Source organism: Ruditapes philippinarum, unplaced genomic scaffold (assembly GCF_026571515.1).
Source record: "Ruditapes philippinarum isolate M1 unplaced genomic scaffold, ASM2657151v2 ctg6437_1_1_1_1, whole genome shotgun sequence".
Classification (NCBI taxonomy): domain Eukaryota; kingdom Metazoa; phylum Mollusca; class Bivalvia; order Venerida; family Veneridae; genus Ruditapes; species Ruditapes philippinarum.
In genome coordinates this window covers 125066-142889 of record NW_026855520.1, presented here as the reverse complement: position 1 = coordinate 142889, position 17824 = coordinate 125066, and the positions used below count along the sequence as shown (strand labels likewise).

Below are 17824 nucleotides of genomic sequence, written 5' to 3'. Positions count from 1 at the left end.
GATGGCAAAGATTTGGTCTGCACTGATCGCATCACTTAATTCAGTTGCCGCTGGCTGGTTAAGGGTTAATTTAGTAAAATGTAACAGGAACAACAACAAAAATGTAATTCTGAATATGATATCTGTGAATTTCTCTGATAAATTCACAGATAGAATACATGATGAAATAGAAAAGGAAGAGTTGTAGATCTAGATTAAACAATGATATAAATTTTACACACATATTTATATTCCAGATAACAGTACAGAATTATTATCATATTACGAAATGTTCAAACAACATAAGGTAACAGACGTCTATCTATTTACTTACTAAATCCTATTACTTCTAAAAAATCATAACCAAAAAATAAATACTTAAACTGATCTATTACATTATCTTGTAAATCATAAAATAAAATATAGATCTATAACAAACAGCAGTGTATGTGAAAGAAACAGTAAGACACTATTGTACAATACAATTAAAAAAACAAGTACCAGATTTTATTGAAATAAATCAAGAAAAAGTTAAGTATATTAATACAGTGAAATAGACATACAACCTAATAAATTCAGGCAGAACAACATTGGATGACGATATAAATCAAACAACTTACGTGGTTGGTCTCCGGCCGGTACCCTGTTCATGGAACGGGAGAACACATTGCGTAGCAAACGTGCTGTTTCTGTTAATCTGAAATCATGAATGCAAAAAGTTTATGTCTAAAGTTTGTTATTTTACACTCGCAATCTCAACAGTTGGTACAGACAAAGGGAGCTAACTACTATTATTTTGATAATAAAAAGAAAAGCTTCCTTAGTAGAACCTCAACCTTTTAAGAAACACAAAAACTAATTTCTTAATGACACAAATACATGTAACATTCCAATTTCTATAGGGCCTTTGTTTGGGACTGAAATTGGGCCCCATTCCCCTCATATGAAATAATAATTCAAAACAAAAATTCCGTAATTTCTGTAGCGCTTGACACCTAGAAATCAAAATTTTGATGTTCTTCATTTTTTTTATGTGAAGTCAAGCTAATTATCATTATTGCATTTGTTTACTCTACTTTTCATAGTTATTGTGATGCAAATTTCCCCTCCAAAAATATAATTACCTTATGCCGAACAAGATCACAGTCTTTAAATACTAAATATATGATAATTGACATAGAGAACTTACTTTTTTTTAGTAGATCTAAGCACTATGGTGGTAGGGTCAACATGAGCGATCTCTGCTTCTTGTACCTTCTCTCTCAATGTCTTAAACATGGTACGTCTCAATCTGTTATCATATGAGAGGTTTCAATTTAAAATGATAACATTGCGCATATAAATCTGTTTCCATAAATATTGTACACCTCAGTTTATAATGATAAACACTGTATAGTGAACTTTATGATAAACACTGTACAGCTTAATGTATGACAAACATTCCAGATAAACCTAGATTTCTCAAAATAAAAAAATTAACATCAAATGTGTCAAACATAAATGTTTTACACAGAATATTTCAATTTCAAGTAACCAATAGTATAAAATCATTGGAGTTAAATTATACATAATTATGTCTCAATCTCATTGGTCAAAGTTACTTCAAAACTGTCCACACTGTTTATAGCTCACTACTTGGCAATAAAGTATATTAACAGCTTTCTTCTGTTCAACGCTGAAGTATATAAATCAATTAAATTACTGTTATGTACTATGTAATAGCACTTACACTTTCCATGCTAAGTCCCTGATGAGGCAGGTAAATGGTATAAGAAGTAAACCCATCCAAAATACAGAACAACCAAGAACATAACGATCCTGAAATAGAACAAACATGAGCTATAAATAGACGCCATCTGATTGGTTACTAAAATTACATATTTCAGCACTAAACGTCTTTGAGAGCAAATTTGTTGGGTTTTTTTTATTTATAAATAAGTGAGACAATATGATTTAAAGCTTTAGGACTGGACCCAGATAACCAATGCCTAGCATTTCTAAAACTACATGTGTACCTTTACATAACCTTATACTTTTGAAATTAAGAACCAGTCAGATACCATGCCAACTATTTCTGGTGCCAAATTTCAGTTGGGAACACATGACTATACACTTTCAAAAACAGGAACCAGAAACTAGCACAACCATTTCTGGTATCAGGTTTATGGTAGGAAATGCATGACTCTATAAACGATCAAAAAACGGAAACCAGTTACTTACCATGCCAACCATTTCTGGTGCCAGGTTTATGGTTGGGTACACATGGCTATACACTATCAAAAACAGGAACCAGCTTCCAATACTGCCCCAAATGGCTAAATGTGTTAACTGAAACACGAAAATTAAAATATCATATTACAAAATCTTAGTTAGTTTGTATGCTGACAAAGTGGTCCACTGATGTGTAGTGAACAGTATAGGGTCAGGTAAGAATGAACCAAATTCAAAGGCCAACTTTGCATATACTGGTGCAATATGGCTGTATCCTATGGACATAGTCCTTAATTTAATACAGAAAGTTTTAATAGTGACACATGTAATAAAGTTCAATCTTTTAACAAAAATTATATGACCATAGCTGTAGGTTATATATAAATCTCAGGAGGTTATATTTCCCCATATATCTGATCAGCAATGTTTATATTATTGCAATTTCTGGTTACACTAAATGTCCTAATAAAAAACAAACAAATAGGACATAAATTATGAGTAAATATTAACTGGTGCATAACCAATGGTAAAGAGTCAGACCAGAGAACAAATTGGGCAAGTTATCCTGGCTTTATACTGGTGGCATAACAATGCCATTTCTTTTTAGACAGGGACCTGTTTTTAATTCTGTAAATGTTCACAGTAATAAAAATTAATTAAGTTATATGTAGACAAAAGTTACATTACCCAAGTCCAAGCACTTGTTTCTAACCCAGCTTTGAGGCATACTGTGACTACAACATACTGAAATATACAACAAATAAACCTTGTGTTACATCCAACTTTAAGCCTTAAATATGAAAATGAAACAATTTATTGTTATGCTGAACTCTATATCAACCTAAGCTTAATTAATTCGGTGCTTTCATTTTAAATATTTTTTGTTTGTTTGTTTTGGGTTTAAGTCAACACATTTAAGGGTCATATGGCGTTCCATTTACTGGGGAGAACCCCTAGGTGCCCTTCCCCCCAAATTTTTTTAGGCAGGAAGGGTAATGAGTAAAACCCACCAACTTTCCGTAAGCTAGCGGATAGTTTCCCTTACATGAAAAAAACCAAAGCCTTCGGATTTGTCCACAGGGTGGGGCTAGTCTTTAAAAGTAACCCTTAACCACCGGCCACAGACGCCTCTCTTTTTTCAAAAATTTTTTATGCAAATTACAAAAATTTGTAATTAGTAAGAAAAAAAAACATTACTATTGTAAAATTTTTGGAGAATTTGAGGGGAAATGAAGACAATAAAGATAAAAGAAAATATTTTTAAAATTACTATTCCCTGGTTTTAAATTTTCTTACTTTTACAGGTTCATGTCTACAAAAATTTGATATTCAGTAAAACAAAATTTCCAACAAATAAATAATTTCCAACTTTTCCATCTGAGAATGCTACATCTGAAATAGAAATCAAGTGAATGCAAGTTAGACATTCATTCTTTTAATAGGAGCAAATTATAAGGTAAAGTTTACATAAATCTCATCATTTCATTTCATTCAAGATGTACATTTGTATTTGTCAATTAACATACAATTTTTTTTGTTGTAAAGATCCATGATGGAAAATTTCGATCACATTAATTCATCAAAAATACTATCTTCTGACTGCAGTTATATAATATAACAAGCTATTTTTTTCCATTTCTTGACTGTCTATGACAATGGCCATTCCATCACCCAAGCAACCAGATCAGACCAAGATGGGCCCCCACATCTGTGTCGCGTGATCATGGTGTGAACTGTTCCGTTTCCATTATTCAGTTAGTACATATTTTGAAATTTTACTTTAAATGATTTATGTTTTCATCCAGATTAGCATGCAAAATCACTTGAATTTGCAAAGTCACATAAGGCTTACTAAGTTCACCTTTTCTGCTACCTTTTAATAAAGAAACCTAACTAATTTAAAATCATGTGGCTGACATATCTTAAAAGAAGCAAGATATTAAAGGCTGAACCATACCATGTTGTAAAGCTATGATGGGCATCCAGAACAGAAGTATGGAATGAAATATAGAATTAGCAATCCACATCCAAAACACCTGAAAAATATAAATGATTAAATATACATCATTAAATCTTAGCCATAAAAGAAGCCAACAAGTGATTTTATTGGATTATAATACATCAAGTTTATATCTTACATTACAACCTATATATACATGTATACACCCAAAACTTATTTACATGTATATACTGGTACACAAAACTGTAATCATTTATATTCTTTAAAATTATTTAACCCATGGCTAGTTTACTTGAAAAAAGTCTAAAAATCATATTCACTGACAATTATTCTATTAAATAATGTAACTGTTACAGTTATATGATGATTTTTCAGGTTAACTGGTGTAAGAAGACGCCAGTAGGCACCTGAGTAGAACTATTGACTTTCCATAAGCTAGTTACAAAGCCTTTATGATATGATTGAAGTCCATGTCCCTAGCAGGCATCAAAAAATATTTTCAGAGTCACTCCTCCTGCAGGACTAATAGCTTCTAAATCATGTGCAAGCAACAGTTTTCTACTGGTCCTGCATTGAGTTCTCTTAAATTCTACTCAGAATTATAAGCAGACAAAATTTTCGATCTTTGCATAGCAAAGTTTAAACACAAAACAGTGCTGGGCAATTTGATGTCAATAACCTTTACTACTTGGGACACAGAGGCTCCTCAGTAAAAAAAACGATGCTTACTCAAATCAAAGGTAGGCGTTATGTATAAATATGCAATATTTGAATATATGTTTGAAACAGACATGTATGTCAAGATCAACAAATATTGATACCATACTTATATGTGTTTCAGAGAATTACACATATTAAGTATGGTAACAAAACATAATCATACAAACTGCCTTATACAAACTTGAATTATTTCATAAACCATTCCTGCAGACTGAAAAAAATTAAGTCTTACCTTCACATTAAACTGTTGAGCATTTTGTGATGACTTATAGAGTTCAGGGAACTTTAATCGGCTCTCGGCACTACAATACCGATCAAACAAACCCATTGCTAGGGGAGGAGCTGCCGTAAATATCTGCAATAACAGAAAATGTATCGTTACTATATCATCCAGTGAAGTTAAACAATTACCTTATAGAGAACCGATAGTGATTAGTCGTTACCTGCAATATAGAGCCAGGCCAGCCTGCACATCCATGCAGTCTGACTAAATTCTATACTGTTGGCTGACCAACTTCAAATTTTCATCTTGAAATCCCCAAAACTAATAATGAACAGTTCCAAAAATGAAAACTGGACAAGTCTATTTCAAAAATTTAGCAGGGCAAAGAATCACGAGACTCAGAACAGTGATGGCTTTTCAAATTTACTGTTTTTATTTCTGAATCCCTTTACAATAGCCATTGATAGTTCAAAACTAGGCAATTCCCTCGAACTAAGTTAAGATTGGTAACAAGTGAGTTAACTTTATCTGACAAAGAGACAGTTTCATGTCCTTGGTAATAATCTATGGCGTACCAAAAGAACCATAACACATTTTTCTATGAGAGGATATTTAATATTCATAGAAATGATCTATGGTGTACCAAGAGAGGCACCTCTCTGACCGCCTGTTTGAGTTTATGTATTATTTCTGAATGATTTAGTCTAGAAATACATTACTCAATCATCAGATTAAAACAGTAAGAAATTAAACAAAATTAAGTAAGTGCTTTTAAACATGAACACAGCTCTCATTTCATAGTAAATCACTTATTAATTACTGTTTGACATAATATAAATATTCAACTAAATGCACAAAATTGCTTTTATCACATGACATCACATCACATTATAATATTTCATTCTACACAAACAATACCTATCTATTTTGTAACATACCACATTATAAAATCCTATGGTCCATCTCTCGAACAGAATCTGACCGGAGAATCCATTTTGTAACGCAAACCAAAACTGTAACACAATAAAGCACATGCCTCATACAGCACACAGTGTAACTATCAAAGGTAACAGAGTTGTTTGTAGGAGGGACTATAGATCTAAGAGAAGGGGCTATAGAATAAGGAGGGGCTATAGATCCAGGAGGAGGGACTATAGATTAAAGAGGAGGAGCTACAGATTTATATACTATACTTAAGCATGTGAGGACTGTCATCATTTCCTATGCATTATCTTTCCAAATTTTCAGTGGAAATGACATTTCTATATTTGAAATTGAAAAGGCATTTTAATCATTCAGACTCAGCAACACTCATTTAAAATGCTCCTGCTTGAATTTTTAAATCCTATTTTCCAAATTATTTTTTTCAATGTCTAATTTGAGCAAAAGTTTGGCACATATTGAAAAAAAGTATATTTGTATGTTTCCTGATTAAAATTTTGTAAATTTGGAATCAAAAACTCAGTTTATTGTTGACTTTGAAAAGATAATGGTAAAATGATCACAATCCAACACAAATCATGCAAAAGCTTCACTAGACTATCTGGAATGCCTACGGCAGTATACATGTATTTCTCTGCGGTGATCTTTTGTCTAATAAATCTGTTTCCTAAAATAGAAAGTTAACATACAGATACATGCAACATCAAGTTTATGTGCTGTCCAAATTTAAGAACTTTCACTGACTGCACACGAAAGTGCAAAACAAAGTTGTCTTTACGTCTTGTCTGTAGTTCCTTGTGTATCTAAAAAAAGAAAACAGGGAGGCACTATAACAGCTGTCAACATCATAACATCAGTCAGCACTTTATCAGCAGACATAATTATAACAGCTGACAGCAGTCAAACAGCAATCAGTACTTTAACAGCCATCAGTACTTTAACAGCAGTCAGAACTTTAACAGCAGTTGGTACTATAATAGCAGTTGGTAATTTAACAGCAGTTGACATTATAACACCTGTCAGTACTTGAACAGCAGGCGGTACTTTAACAGCCATGAGTATTTTAACAGCCATGACTATTTTAATAGCAGTTCGGCACTATAACAGCAGAGGGCATTATACCAGCTTTTGGCACTCAAACAGCAGCCAGTTCTTTAACAGCAGACAGAACTGTAACAGCCGTCAGCACTGTAACAGCAGTCAGTATTTAAACAGCAGTCAGTACTTAAACAGCAGTCAGTACTTAAACAGCAGTTGGCACTTAAACAGCAGTCGGCACTTAAACAGCAGTCAATACTTTACCAGCAGTCAGCACTATTACAGCAGTTGGCACTTAAACAGCTGTCAGCATTTAAAAAAGCTGACGGCACTTAAACAGTAGTTGGCATAATAACAGCTGATGATATCTTAGTACACATTCAAAGCTACCTGTAAATATCATCCCACTCAGAAACTGTGCCTGCTCTAACAGCAGACGACTTCTTGTAATGCATGACAAAGCTATCAGCATTTGTTGCCTGAGATAGCTAAAGTACATTCATAATAAGATCCCCTACAACTCTTGTTTCAGATCAACATCTCACAAATGACTGAATCTGCAAGAGTGAGTTTTTTTATATTACAGCAGAAGACACAGATATATATATATATCTAGCCATGCAGCATTAACATATCTGAAAGTTGAAGATTCTACAGAATTATTTCACAACAGCTATACAATTCATTCAATAACAATATCATGCATATCTAAATACAACAAAAATGCTAGCAAATGTTTCATCCCAGATGCCCATTTAAAAAAAAATGTTTTGGTTGGGTTTTATGCCACACCAACACAGTGATTTAAATAGAGATTTTTCCAGCTTTACTGGTGCAGAAAGACATTATTTCAGGTACATTTTGGCTCCTAAATAGAACCATCAAGGTTCCATAAGCTATCTGTTCAGTCTAACCTAGCTTTATACAGGCTGACCAACTTTTTTGCATCTTGAAATCCCCAAAACTGACTCCAAAATAAAAGCTGGGAAAGTCCATCTTAGAAATGCAACAGGTTAAGAAAATGATTTCAAATAATTCTGCACATATAGTGTAAATTCAATCACTTGGTTCCCTATTTTTGCGCAAGCAATGAACTTTAAGCTAGCATTTTTGTTTTTCTATACAAATTTTCATAATTAAAAGTATGCACATTTGACAGTTCATATATCAAGGGAGGTAATAGAAGCAAGATAGTGAGAGCAAGGGAGGTAATTCAAGCAACATTAGCTGTTATGTACAATTGTCTTGCACATACCACATTATATAATCCTATTGTCCACCTTTCAAATAGGATCTGACCTGAAAATCCATTTGTCAAAGCAAACCATAGCTGAAACATAAACAATTGTTACGAAAAAATGTACAAAATGTCAAAGTGAAACCATAGCTGAAACATAAATACTTGTTATAATATATAAAATTTAAATACAATTGTTTCCGATATTCATTATCCATATTTTGACAATACACGTGTATAATCTGAAATAGACATTTTACAAATTATTTGTAAATCATATCATTAATGAAAAACAAAGAAAAGAAAAGTAATAACATCAACAATAGTTATGATGTCATGAAAAAGTAGATTTTTGTTTCAAAATCATGCATTAGGAAATGGATGGTGCAATAGACTTTATCCAGAACGAAGAATATTTTGGGATTTTCCATCCTAATCCAAGGGTACAAACAAATTTTTTACAGTTACAGCTTTGAAAATAAGTGCAAAAGATTGACTGATTTATTAAGACCAGTTTTGCACCGTGAAGTTATAATGGTAAAAGTTTGTTTGTACCAAGGAATTTGCTTGGAAAAACCTACATTTGCCGAGTTCCGGACATTTATAACTACCTGTCTAATCATAGAGCTTATTTTTGTTTGTTTGTATAAATAAAATAAACTTATCTAGCAAAATGATTATTCAAAGAGTAGAAAATATATGAAATGTACATGTTTAAGGCAGACCTAGGCCAACAAGATTTTTTGTTGTTGTTGCTTGATTTCAAGTGAATCCAACATTGTAAAAAGTCTTATGGCAATTTTTCACATTTGCAGGTGGGAAGGAACACTTCAGGTGCTATCAACACCTGATCAACACCTGAATATAACAATTAACCTTTAGCATTATCTATCTGGATAACTTTCTCATATAACAGAAGTCAAAGTCAATATTGAGATTTAAACTACAGTTTAGGTTTAAATTTAACTATTTAAGTTTGATTGCCAAACAAGTTCTTACAACTTATTTTAATCACTTTCGAGTCCCCTTCCTGGAACCAACCAGTACTGGTGTCATATTAAGAAACAATCCTGACCCGATTAAGGCCTTAACCTCTAGACCACCACTCCCCTTTAACTACAGTATATAGTCAAGTAATTCAAAAGTCAGCAATTTATAATGACTTAAAGTGACTTAAAGTACTGGTACACAATGTCCCCAAGAAGGGGGAGATAAGAAAAGAAGATATATATACCTCAATCACATAAAGACATATATTCTTATAGAAAGAATATAATATAAGTTTACACAGTCGGCTATAGCTCCAAGCTCCGTGCACCAGCAATAGTTTGTTGAGGAATTGAAACTGTTGAAAGAATAATATGTAAAGTATAATATATCGTATAATAATAATACAAGTATGATAAAGAAGAGCAACAATTCTGAAGCATATCTGTTAAGGACACTTAAAATATTATAATGAATTTATTAGTTATAAAGATTTTTTGACAGGTTATATGGCCCTATATAAATGATTGTTTGGAAATATAACCCAAACCACTATATGGTCATATAACCTGTCAGGAAGATACAGCAAACTTCCTTCTTTTTAGAGAAAAAAATGAGATTTCTTCATATATTGACAGCAGCCATATTTATAAAACTATATAAACGTCAAGATTATCCAATGAAAAGTGACGTTACAAACATGCAGTATTATGAAATAAAATATGAAGATTTAAGTGTATGTAAATATAAAACTAGAATTCAACTACAACATATCTGATATTTATATACATGTAGTGTCTAAAAATTGATAACAATACTTGATCTCATTAGAATGCATGGCAAGTCAAACGATCCAAGACTTCCCTTTTATTTAGTTTAATCAAAATGAAAGCTAAGTTAAAGATTCAAACCTGAGCAATGGCATAGTCGGAGGCGCATGCTGCCTGTAACCCCTCTACGCCACTTATACCAACACCTACATCGGCAGCCTGTATCATCCCGACATCGTTAGCACCATCTCCTATAGCAAGTGTTATTGCATTACACGACTTCTTCACCAAATCTACAAGTTCTGCTTTCTGTAGTGGTGATACCCTGAAATATACGGTTCATATTATTTGCTTGTACTATGATTATATTTAAAACCCTAAAAGTACAAAAAAAATATACATGTACATATACTTTTACTGTGAGATATTTTTACTTTAATTTTCCAGAACAATGCCAAATCTAAATAAATTTACACTGTATTAATTGTGATGACCTTTTTTTTACCTTCAGCCTGATTATACCCATGCAACCGGTACAGACCAAGATCATCCGTCTGATCATGGTCTGCACTGTTCACTATTCTGTCAGTAAATATTGAGTATAATTCCCCCCAACACCCCTCCCCCCCACAAAAAAAAAAAAAGATCCATGTTTATGTCCAAATTAAAAGATATATGTCATGTCATTTTTCAGATATCTAGCGCAATATTAGGTTTAAGCTATTATATGTACATGTAGCATGTTCAGAAAGTAAATTCGTTTAGATGTTATGCAGATAAGGCTATCATTAATATAAATGAGCAGAAATTTACTGGATAAAAACAATAAAAACAATAAAATTTATGGCAAGTTATAGGTCTAGATCTGTGAATTACAATCATAATCCCAAAGACATTTATAAAATTTTCAGTGAAAACGTTCAGCCTCAAAATCATAATCAAAAGTTATGCAAATATTAAGGCAAGTATACAAAACTCCCTCTATTCTTTCAATAGCCAAACTTTTTGTCCAAATCATGATTATTTTTACCCTGTTTCTCTCAAAAGATTAAAAGATAAGTAGGTCAACACTTTCCTTAGCCAATGCCAGTTATACTATACGTAGTGATTGTCATATGCATTAAAAAATTTCGAAACATATAAAACAAGAAACATGGCAATGCCATGAAACCAGGTTTTCAATTATCACCATTGTAGATAAATATGTTGTATTTGAAATACAAATACAAGCAACAAACAATGTAACTATGTGCAATGTAAAACATGAATAATGTAGGAGGAATTGCCACTGAGTAGTGTTCACTATATATTCTGTATAAGGAAAAAAAACAAAGGGCCATAATTAGGTCAAAAATTATCCAATCACAAAACTCCGACAAAATGTGCCAGGGCACTTGATGACAAAGCTTCTGTGAAAGTTTGAACAAAATCCGTTGAAAAATGTAGGACGAGTTCAGCACAGAAGAATTTGTTCACTATATATGGATAATTCTGTATAAGGAAAAAAATCAAAAGGCCATAATTAGGTCAAATATCATCCAATCACAAAACCCCGACAATATCCGCCAGGCCATTTGATAACAAAGCTTCTGTGAAAGTTTGGTCAAAATCCGTTGAGAAATGTAGGAGAAGTTGCGCACGATAGAAATTATTCACTATATATTCAGTATAAGGAAAAAAAACAAAGGGCCATAATTAGGTCAAATATTATCCAATCACAAAACCCAGACAATATGCCCAAGGGCAATTGGTGACAAAGGTTCTGTGAAAGTTTGGTCAAAATCCGTGGAGAAATGTAGGAGGAGTTGCGCACAGAAGAAATTGTTCACTATATATTCTTTATAAGGACAAAAAACAAAGGGCCATAATTAGGTCAAATATTATCCAATCGCAAAACCCCTACAATATGTGCCAGGGAACTTGATGACAAAGCTTCTGTGAAAGTTTGGTCAAAATCCGTTGAGAAATGTAGGAGGAGTTGTGCAAAGAAGAAATTGTTCACTATATATTCTATATAAGGAAAAAAAACAAAGGGCCATAATTAGGTCAAATATTATCCAATCGCAAAACCCCGACAATATGCGCCAGGGCACTTGATGACAAAGCTTCTGTGAAAGTTTTGGTCAAAATCCGTTGAGAAATGTAGAAGGAGTTGCGCACAGAAGAAATTGTTAACGCCCGCCCTCCCGCCCACCCGTCCGCCCGCCCATCCGCCCGCCGACATACCTCAATCTAATAACCAGTTTTTTCCTTCGGAAAACCTGGTTAAAAAGGCAAAAAAAGATATAATTGAGCCATGTCATGACAAAACCAACATAATGGGTTTGCGACCAGCATGAATCCAGACCAGCCTGCGCATCCGCACAGTCTGATCAGGATCCATGCTGTTCGCTATCAGTTTCTCTACTTGTAATAGGGTTGGTAAGCGAACAGCATGGATCCTGATCAGACTGCGCGGATGCGCAGGCTGGTCTGGATCCATGCTGGTCGCAAACCCACTATGTTGGTTTTGTCATGACGCGGCTCATATATTCAATGAGTGCCTTCTCTATATATACCTGCAGCATATGACAGCCTTGCATGACACAGCTATATCCAGAAAATCTTGTCTACAGTCACATGCCAATGCGTATTTCAGTGTCTGAAAGAAACAAAAAAGAGCGTTAATATATAAATTTAAATAAATCATATTAATTCTTTTCTTAACAAATCATGAAATGTTTATACTCTTAAATATGTTTGCTTGTCTTGAATTATTCCTTAACAAATCTGACACAAAAGAAAACATGAAAAAATTTCTGCAAATAATAATCAGTACTGAAACTTTAAAAAGAAGACCAGTCTCAGATTTGAAACAGCTGATTGGACGATTTCAAATACAAGTTTGATATTGACCAATGGGAAGGCTCTATAATAAGACTGGTCTTCATTTTTTTTTAAACCTTAAACATAACCAAGAGCCTTTGCCACGATTGTCTGTTAATGTTTAATTAAATCTATACTTTCCTGGAATTTGCTTTATAAAATAATGACACTTACAAAAGAAACGTTGTGGGGTCTTTTTTTGCTTACCCCGGTAACTTTGTCTTTTATTGGTTTAAAGCAATATCAAATTAGACTGTATGTATTAGGTAGTCTAGAATATTTCTGTTTCTTGATTAAAGTACCAAAATTGAAAATTTCAGGGAAGTGGGTTGAATTCTACCTTATACCTACTAAAAACACTAGTCAAATATTTTACTAGGAAATGTTTTATTCTGTTTTACCTATAATTTCATGGTACAAAAAAAAATCTCTTTCCAGACATGACTCTATTAAAACAATTTGATAAATCAATTTATTTTTAATTAATACATGCATGTTGACTTCAAAATAATACAACATTGCTCCTATTCCATCGATTTGGTCTTATATATGAATATTAATAAAATTGTCATTTATAAATAAGAAAGAATAAATGAACATTAATAAATTTTGCAAAAATGCTATATTTTCAAACCTTGACAATCTTTCAGTACAACATGATTGTTAAGTTTGTGGTATTTTAGTTCCTTCTTTTTTCATACAAATGACACTTTATTTTTGGACAAACTAGTCATAAGGAAGGAAGAAAAGAGGAGACAACTTGGCTCAATCCAGAACAACTTGTTTCTAATATAACTTCAGACTTCTTTTCCAGGAAAGTATACAGACATGTTAAGCACAAAGAATTTTTTAATCATGAATTATATTTTTAATTTTCTATCTATAGTTATGAATTTTCTGATAAACTAGTGCTGATAAAACAAAAATATTGAGTGTTTTTGTGATATACTGACAACAAATAATGCAATTCAACTTAAATGTTAAAACATGGAAAGCATTCTACAAAAGAATAAAATTGTATCAAAAATTCAAACGAAAAAAGGAAAAAAGAACAAAATATACATTTAAACTTAATTTTTTTACACCTATCTCCCCTATTTTCCTCTTTAGCCCATTCCACTGAACAGAACAGAAGAGAAGAATCTATTTAAGGAATATAGGGGTAGGAAGAAATAAGCATATAACTCTGGCTCCCACTATATTCCTTAATAGTTTATTCCACTTCTTAAACTGGAAGGAACTTTCATCAGGTTAATAGGGACAGAAGGTTATCAGTAACAAATAGATTCTTGTTCAATGCAGAAAGAGTTTATATGTAAATAACAGTGAAGAAAAGAATGTACATAGTATTTAACTAGATTAACAAATCAAATGACTCGCTAAATTCGACTTGCAGAACGGAAAAAAAACACAAAGAACTGCATTAAAAAGCTGATCAATATGAGAATTTCATTTCTCCATTTCTAACAATGGCTCTTACAGTATTATTTATCAAAGTAAAAAAATTGAAGGCTCACATTTACTTTCCCTGACATAAGACTGACATAAGTCAGGGGGTTCAATTTTACATTTAACAGCATCATAAGTACATTGTGAAACTAGTGTGTAATTTTCTGTTAACTTTTCTGGCCCAAAATTTAAAACAAGTTACTAAATTTACATTTCAACAAAACAAGACAGTATACAGATTAAAAGACAATTAATAAATTAATTTTCAACACGGATCCATGCAGTCAAAGTGCATTTCCAACACACATGGTTATATATATATCTTAAACATAGTTACACACATATATATATAGGTAAAAAAGGGAGGTTACTCTGCCCAAATATAAAGCTAGCGGATACAAAATTAAAACAACAGGCATACTTTATACTTGGCATAAAATTTCACTTTCTTTAAACCTACGCGATCTTTTGGTTTTATGCATTCACAAGCCAATGCATGGCTCAGGCTCTGTGGAAATAAATCAAAGACAAAGTGCAGTGATCTGAACAAAGACAGAGCAAAAAAACATTAAAATAAAAAAATCATGATGATTTTTAAAATATTGTGAATTACATCTTGAGAGGTCCTTATTTTTACTCTCAAAAGAAAAACAAAAAAATAATGTCAAGAAAAAAAATTTAATATAACAATTCTTTCTTGCTCTTTTTATCATTTCTTTCATGTAAAAAGTTTAAAATTCTTTTTTCATCATTAAATAACTTTCACCATTTCATCACTCTTCATACATTAAACCACTTTCTGTCACTGAACAAAAAAAAAACCAAAACAAACAAAAAACGCTTAAGGTGATATATTATTCATTCAAAATGATAATTTTACATAAAATTTGGAATTAAATAAACAAAATATTCTATATAAAAAAAAAATCAGGTAATTATTAAAATTGAAATTATCTGAATAAAAAAATCATCCCGTGACAGCCAAAAAAAAAAAGAGTAAAGAAATCAATTTCAAAACTTGCGTTGAGAAGGATTGAGTTAAAATTGTTAAAATAAATAATTATTGCCACTAACTAAAACAAAACACTTTTAACAAATATACATGTATATAACATTCGGTGATAGTACAAAAGTACAAAAACACAGTGCTGGTGTCAATTAACTTTAAAAACTAATAAATACAGCTGCGTAAATTAATTCACATATGAGCCGCACCATGACAAAACCAACATAATGGGTTTTGCAACCAGCATGGATCCAGACCAGCCTGCGCATCCGCGCAGTCTGATCAGGATCCATGCTGTTCGCTATCAATTTCTCTACTTGTTATAGGGTTTGTAAGCAAACAGCATGGATCCTGATCATTGCGCATATGGGCAGGCTGGTCTGGATCCATGCTGGTCGCAAACCCATTATGTTGGTTTTGTCATGACGCGGCTCATTTATCTTTTTTAATGTAATTGAAGCAAACTGATCTGGTTAAACAAATAACAAAATACTACAAAATGACCACTGGTTAGTAAATATACAATTTACCTAGAGCAATATATGGAGATATGAAAAGTAAGGTCTCATTGGTCTTTTCTTAAAAGTATTTTTTGGCACAATACAGGGGCCTTTTCAAATTTAACGTAACTGTTTTAAATTTCTATAATATTAAAGATTTCCCCAAACCTACATCTTTATGGAATATTAATCGTGGCTTTCTATGAAAAAGCAATTTATATATATCTGCATTTATCATCTTAAATAGTGAATACAATTCTTTTCCACTAAAATTACCAATAATATGTCAAAATATGCAATTATACCGCTAACCCCACCCACTCTGTAAGTTATTTGATAGAAATATGGCCATAAAATAGTGATTTCAATCAAATTTGACATCAAGCTTTCAAGGTTACCCAAGGTGATGTGTAAATATTTTATATATTTCTTAAACACTTATATACTTTTCTTTTTCAATAAGTTTTTTAATACTAATTTATTTTATTCATCCTATGCATGCTTCTTTAAAAGTATACTTTCTGACACACTGCTATAAAATATATGAAAATTTGACCTTGACACTAATGAGACCTTACCCTCTCTAACAATTATTTGTGTATCTATATCTACAGTTATAAATGATGAGGATTTGAACAATTACCTTCCCGTCAATGATGAGTGCCACCTCATTCTCCTTCCTGATCAGGTCGCCAAACTCTTCTACATGCTTGCGTAACACTTCCCTTGTACCCTGCAACCAGTATAATTAAAATATTTGCAACACGTCATATGGTTTATGGATCTTGGACAGTGACCTTTTATGCTTCAACCAAAATCCATTCCCTTTAATTGTTTCAGAGATACCAAACTTGCACATAAAAACTTAAACTAAAGTGTGACGGGGATACAGAAACCTTGGTGAGTACAAAAGCTTGATCTATTCTTCGAAATTCTGATACTTCAAGCAAGTTTTTATTAGGACCTGAAACTTTTCAGTGAGACCCCAACCAGATTTTTTTGTTTGTTTGTTTCATTTTACGCCTTTTCCCAACAGTATTTCAGTCATATAGGCGGGCAGTTTCCTAACCATCATTCCTGGAGAGTTACACCAGTACTAGACTACCTTCCTCAGTGCTAAACTACCAAAGCATCTTACGGGGATCGAACCCACACCAGAGAGGTAACTGTATTAGAAGTCATTGACTCTAACCCCTCCACCATGGAACCAGATATCTGGCAGTACTTAACATACATTTTAAACTACATTCTGTTACAAAAATAGTCCATTGGTCAGGCAAAAAAATGGCCAAAATATTTGATAAGCCAAACTTTCCAACTACTTGGAAAACTTGACAAACATGCTTATTATAACACTAACAGTGTATAAAGCTGTACATATGCAGCAAAAATTATTGTTTGCATTTTAAAGAATACTTAGAAAAAGCTTGTTTAGTAGTATATTAACTTAAAAGCCAATGGCACATGCACAAAAATATTCCTTAATGGTTAAAATGCTTCTTAATATAGCAGCATATCATTTTGTTCCAGAACATTTTTTTTTCTGTTTGAGTACAATCTTTACAATGTGTAAAATAATGGAGACATTTCATGTCACAACTCTTTCAAAAATCGACCATAACATAAAGTTATGGAACCAATATTATTTTACTATTGATAAATTTCATATTTTCTTAAGATATAGCTTTATATCCTTTAATACAGTAAAGAAAAGGGGCAGGAAAAACTTACATCCAGACTATGTTCATTAATAAGAAGTAACGGCATTCCTTGTGTGAGAAGTTTACATGAATACCCTGGAAAAAACAAACAATTAACACATTATATGTATAATAACATTATAACAAATATTGTTTTATTAAATATCAAAACACTGCCTAACCAATTAAAGACTTATAAAGATTTTTATATAGATTTTTGAATCCGAAAGAATATTT

General features: G+C 32.3%; 1 protein-coding gene across 1 annotated transcript in view; it reads right to left on the bottom strand.

The window, feature by feature from the left end:
• LOC132743605 (probable phospholipid-transporting ATPase IA) overlaps positions 1-17824 on the bottom strand; it is a 77707-nt gene that overhangs the window by 11588 nt on the left and 48295 nt on the right. The window contains exons 23-36 of the mRNA XM_060732135.1: positions 17619-17683; positions 16531-16620; positions 12626-12708; positions 10209-10392; positions 9545-9655; positions 6032-6106; positions 5103-5225; positions 4148-4226; positions 3529-3582; positions 2878-2942; positions 2200-2307; positions 1709-1797; positions 1169-1270; positions 600-676 (exon numbers count right to left, since the gene is read on the bottom strand). Coding sequence (XP_060588118.1) covers positions 600-676; positions 1169-1270; positions 1709-1797; positions 2200-2307; positions 2878-2942; positions 3529-3582; positions 4148-4226; positions 5103-5225; positions 6032-6106; positions 9545-9655; positions 10209-10392; positions 12626-12708; positions 16531-16620; positions 17619-17683 — 1305 coding nt within the window. The remainder of the gene's footprint in view (positions 1-599; positions 677-1168; positions 1271-1708; positions 1798-2199; positions 2308-2877; positions 2943-3528; positions 3583-4147; positions 4227-5102; positions 5226-6031; positions 6107-9544; positions 9656-10208; positions 10393-12625; positions 12709-16530; positions 16621-17618; positions 17684-17824) is intronic.